This window comes from Lissotriton vulgaris, unplaced genomic scaffold (assembly GCF_964263255.1).
Source record: "Lissotriton vulgaris unplaced genomic scaffold, aLisVul1.2 SCAFFOLD_11232, whole genome shotgun sequence".
NCBI lineage: Eukaryota > Metazoa > Chordata > Amphibia > Caudata > Salamandridae > Lissotriton > Lissotriton vulgaris.
The window spans coordinates 45427-50473 of record NW_028255636.1 but is presented as its reverse complement, the minus strand read 5'-3'; the positions used below and the strand labels follow the sequence as shown (position 1 = coordinate 50473).

The window sequence follows — 5047 nt, the reverse complement described above, 5'->3', positions numbered from 1 at the left end:
AACCCTTTCAACAGACCAAGAACTGCTAATTATCAGACTAATTACTAATGTGCAACAGAGAAAGGCTACATAATTGGGCTACAACATTCATCGATTAAGGCAAAAATGTTACTGACACAAGGGGGCCGATTCTGATTCGGGATAAAAAACCGCCGTATGATTCGTATTCGTAGCCGTCTCCGTACGAATGATAAAAGTCCGTCCGAATTGTGTAGTACGATCCGAATTCCGAAAATACGTCAGAATATCAGCGACCCGTACGAACAACAATCGAAGACCCGTACGAAATGTTGCGGAACTCCAACCATACGATTTGTAAACATGCCGTACGAACTAACAAGTACGATCCAGACCAGGGACCAAGTACGCGATTTGTACGGGCAAATGTAGTCCCGCATGAAGCATGATTCGTACAGAAAACATCGCGTATGAGCGAGCCGCACCAACAAATACGTCTCGCACACCCAACAATCAAGCGTACACGTACCCCGGGCCCGAAAAAACGACCGTAACTGCCAGCCGCACCAACAAATACGACTCGCACACCCCACAATCAAGCATACACATACCCCGGGCCCGAAAAACGACTGTAAATGCCAGCCGCACCAACAAATACGACTCGCACACCCCACAATCAAGCGTACACGTACCCCGGGCCCGAAAAATGACCGTAACTGCCAGCGGCACCAACAAATATGACTCGCACACCCCATAATTAAGCGTACACGTACCCCGGACCCAAAAAAAGACCGTAACTGCCAGCCGCACCAACAAATATGACTCGCACACCCCACAATCAAGCGTACACGTACCCCGGGCCCGAAAAACGACCGTAACTGCCAGTCGCACCAACAAATACGACTCGCACACCCTACAAAACAAGTCTACAGTGTACACACCATAGGAAAACACATCCAAACAGGCAAACAGAGGGCCCAAGTCACAACCACCCCTTATGACACACCCACAAAAAATTCAAAATAAGCCACACCCACAAATGGACTAATAAAAGGGCCCACACATACAACCCATCATCCCTTGCAACATACCTGTGTGCAAAGACACTGACAGCACACCAACAACTGCAGCCATACACCTTCACACATACACCCATCTCATTCACACACACCACCTCCTTCACAATCAGACCCACACACCCTCAGCCATACACACCATCACCCTCCCAATCACATACACCCCACACCATGACCGCACCAAAGAAACCAAAGTTCACTAACCAGGAGATGGAGATCCTTACAGATGAAGTCATCAGAGTTTTTCCACAGCTGTTTGGTGGATTGGTCAGACAGACCAGCATAGCTGAAAAGACACGCCTGTGCGAGAGGATCGTCGAGAAGGTCAATGCTGTTGCACCCATCAGGGCACCAGGGTGGCACCAGAACAGGTGGTATGATCTGTGGAGGATGGTCACGCGCAAGATGGATGAGGACTACGCCAACGCTCATCACACTGGAGGTGGCCCTCCCCGCAGACCTGCACAATACCATCCCTGGGAGGAGAAAGTCATGGCCCTGCTACCACCAGTGGGAGTTCACGGAATCGAAGGAGCCTTTGAGCCTGCTGAGTATACAAACAATTCATATAACATGGGGGGACTACCAGCAGTGCCTAACAGTAGGGGGTGTGTGGGGGGCGTGGCCATGACAACCAGCAGTGCCTAACAGTATGTGGGGGGGTGGCCATGACTTCCAGCAGTGTCTAACAGTAGGGGAGGTGTGGCCATGACTCCCAGAATTGCCTAACAGTATGGGGGGGTGGGGGGTGGGGGGGGTGGCCATGACTCCCAGCAGTGCCCAGCAGTATGTGGGGGGTGGCCATGACTCCCAGCAGTGCCTAACAGTAGGGGGGGTGTAGGGGTGTGTGGCCATGACTTGCAGCAGTGCCTAACAGCATGGGGGTGGGGGGGTGTGGCCATTACTCTCAGCATTGCCTAACAGTAGGGGGGTGTGTGGGGGGTGTGTGGCCATGACTCCCAGCAGTGCCTAACAGTATGTGGGGGGGTGGCCATGACACCCAGCAGTGTCTAACAGTAGGGGAGGTGTGGGGGGTTTGGCTATGACTCCCAGCAGTGCCTAACAGCAGTAGGAGGGCTGTGGGGGGTGTGGCCATGACTCCCAGCATTGCCTAACAGTAAGGGGGTATGTGGCCATGACCCCCAGCAGTGCCTAATAATATGGAGGGGTGGGGGTGTGTGGCCATGACTCCCAGCAGTTCCTAACAGTATGTGGGGGATAGCCATGACTCCCAGCAGTGTTTAACAGTAGGGGGGTGTAGGGGTGTGTGGCCATGACTCGCAGCAGTGCCTAACAGTATGGGGATGGGGTGTGGGGGGGTGTGGCCATGACTCCCAGCAGTGCCTAACAGTATGGGGGGTTGGGGGTGGGGCGGGGTTGGCCATGACTCCCAGCAGTGCCTAACAGTATGTGAGGGGGTGGCCATGACTCCCAGCAGTGCCTAACAGTAGGGGGGTGTAGGGGTGTGTGGCCATGACTCGCAGCAGTGCCTAACAGTATGGGGTGGGGGGTTGGGGGGTGGCCATGACTCCCAGCAGTGCCTAACAGTATGTGGGGGTGGCCATGACTCCCAGCAGTGCCTAACAGTAGGGGGAGTGTGGGAGTGTGTGGCCATGACTCCCAGCAGTGCCTAACAGTAGGGGGGTGTGGGGGTGAGTAGCCATGACTCCCAGCATTGCCTAACAGTAGGGGATGTGTGCCCATGACTCCCAGCAGTGCCCAACAGTATGGGGGTGTGGGGGTGGGGGGTAGGGGTGTGTGACCATGACTCCCAGCGGTGCCTAACAGTATGGGGGGTGGGGGTGTGTGGCCATGACTCCCAGCATTGCCTAACAGTAGGGGGGGTGGGGGGTGGCCATGACTCCCAGCAGTGCCTAAAAGTATGGGGGGGTGTGCAAGGGGAGTGGCAGAAGGCTGCAAGGGGAGGGTGAGAGTGGGCAAGGTGTAGGGTAGGAGGCTGCACTCAACCCATTTGGCCCAGGTACACACCCATGCACCATGCACAATGCACAGGGAGTGTGAAAGTACTGACAAGATAGCTGGCACTGGGCCCTGGTGTAGGCAGCACAAGGACCTCCTGTGACCAGTGCAAACACTAAAACCTGGACAAGGTCAGATATCCTGCACAGGAACTCCCAACGACTATCAGGGCAGCATGCTTCATGGGGGGACAGACACACCACAAGGGACGCCCACTTGCCAATCACACTCAAACTACTAGCATGGCCTGTCACACACACCCCTTACAGAAACTGAGCCCCTGGGGACAGATAATGGAGTGCACCACTGTCACAATCATCATGTAATACAACCTCAAAAATACTGATCTGATGATGTATCCAAACAAATAAAGCACAGTGCTGAATCACAAGTCCATTGTGACTCTCACATAATCCTATTGCCACAGCTTTGTGATAATGTGGATGCACTCAAGTAGAACCATGGACCTGGGTATTGACAAGGTAATGCATCTTTCAGAAGTGCCACGTCCTAAAGCCCTGTGCCTGAAGTGGGTGTACTGATCTTGGGGGGTTGGCAGTGGGTGGCTGTCACGGCACAGCAACACCTCTCAAAAGTTGCTGAATGAAATCAGCAAAATTCCACTCAGTCGCCATCAAAAACATGCTGCATTAAAACCCTATGCATGCTTGAACCAGGCATAATTATTGACACTGCATTGTGCAGATTAGGCCACACAGAGCACAGCTGGATCTGTGTGGTGCTGGCAACACAAGCCACATCAATGGCTGTGACATTCATCGTCAACAGTACCCAACATGTCAAGCACCCATGAGCATATGTCAAATCTCAGCCCACAACATACACATACACAAGTGAAAAATTTCAACAATCCAAAGCAGGGAGAACATCGCTAATGACAATGTAGAATAAATATGGATGTTGCATGATAGTGCATTAACAGTGTTTGTCTCTCACACCCACAGGGAAACGTGTGGAAACTAACCCCAACAAGGGGGGAGATGGATCCCAGTCCCAGGCTCAGCACGGCACTGACCCCACCGTCAGCGAGCCCTCTCAACACACTGTGGATGACCCCAACCAACCAGGCCCCTCTGGATCCCAAACCCCTGCAGCAGTTGGAACAGATACATCTGTGCCAACCACCACACCCATTCCCGCCACATCCCAGCAGACAGTTTGGAGCCCTGCCCATGATCCACAACAGAGCCAGTCTGACAATGAGGGACATGGTTCGCCGGGCATCCATGAGGTGGCAGACAACACCTCCGTCGCCAGCACTCATGGGTCCTGTCGACATGATGTGCCCACAAACCCAAGCCCGGCTCGTGTGGGCAGGCGTGGTGGGAGTGGCGCAAGGCGGAGGCGAGAACCTGACCAGCCAGCTGCAGGGCCCGGTATGGCAGAACTCAGAGACATCATGGATGTATACCGGCGGGACACCAGGGAGTTCAGCCTGGTAGTGGAAGCCCTCAACAAAATGACAGATCAGCAGGCCCAGCTACATGCCAGTCAAGAACAACACCAGGGACGGATGGAGGCAAGACTGGATGAGCTCCTGACGGTGCATAGGGAAATAAACCAATCACTCCGTCTGATCGCTGTCAACATGCAGCGCCCTCCCTGTGTCATAAGGCCAGACACATCTAGGCAAAGACCACCAACAGGCACAGGGAGGGAGGAGGAGGAGGAGGAATTGTCAGATGGAGAATCCCATGCATCGTCAAGACCTGCACGTGAGGGTCCCCCAAGGAAGGTGGGTCGTCGTAGGTCCAGATGTTGAGAGACATAGGGCCATGCACAACTCCCAGGTCACCTGGTCTGGCATCTTGCCTTCGTGGGCAACAGCATCACCCTATTGACTTTCAGACTGTACCACATGGACTTGCTGGTTGCAGTGTGCCCAATGATGCCAAGCACTGTGGCCTGGACTCTGTTGACTCATACTGTAAGGCATCACATCTCCCGCTGTAAACGTTGGATTCCCCCCTTGTTGTACAGCACCTACTCACGTTACACACACAAGAGTCAAA

General features: G+C 53.8%; 1 protein-coding gene across 1 annotated transcript; it reads left to right on the top strand.

Moving 5' to 3' along the window:
* Positions 1-3979: 3979 nt before the first annotated feature.
* LOC147659046 (uncharacterized) lies at positions 3980-4770 on the top strand (the record flags this gene model as incomplete). Its single annotated transcript, XM_086952015.1, has 1 exon — positions 3980-4770. A coding segment is annotated over one exon (791 nt), but the record flags the coding sequence as incomplete, so codon positions are not given.
* Between the last annotated feature and the right edge of the window lie 277 nt (positions 4771-5047).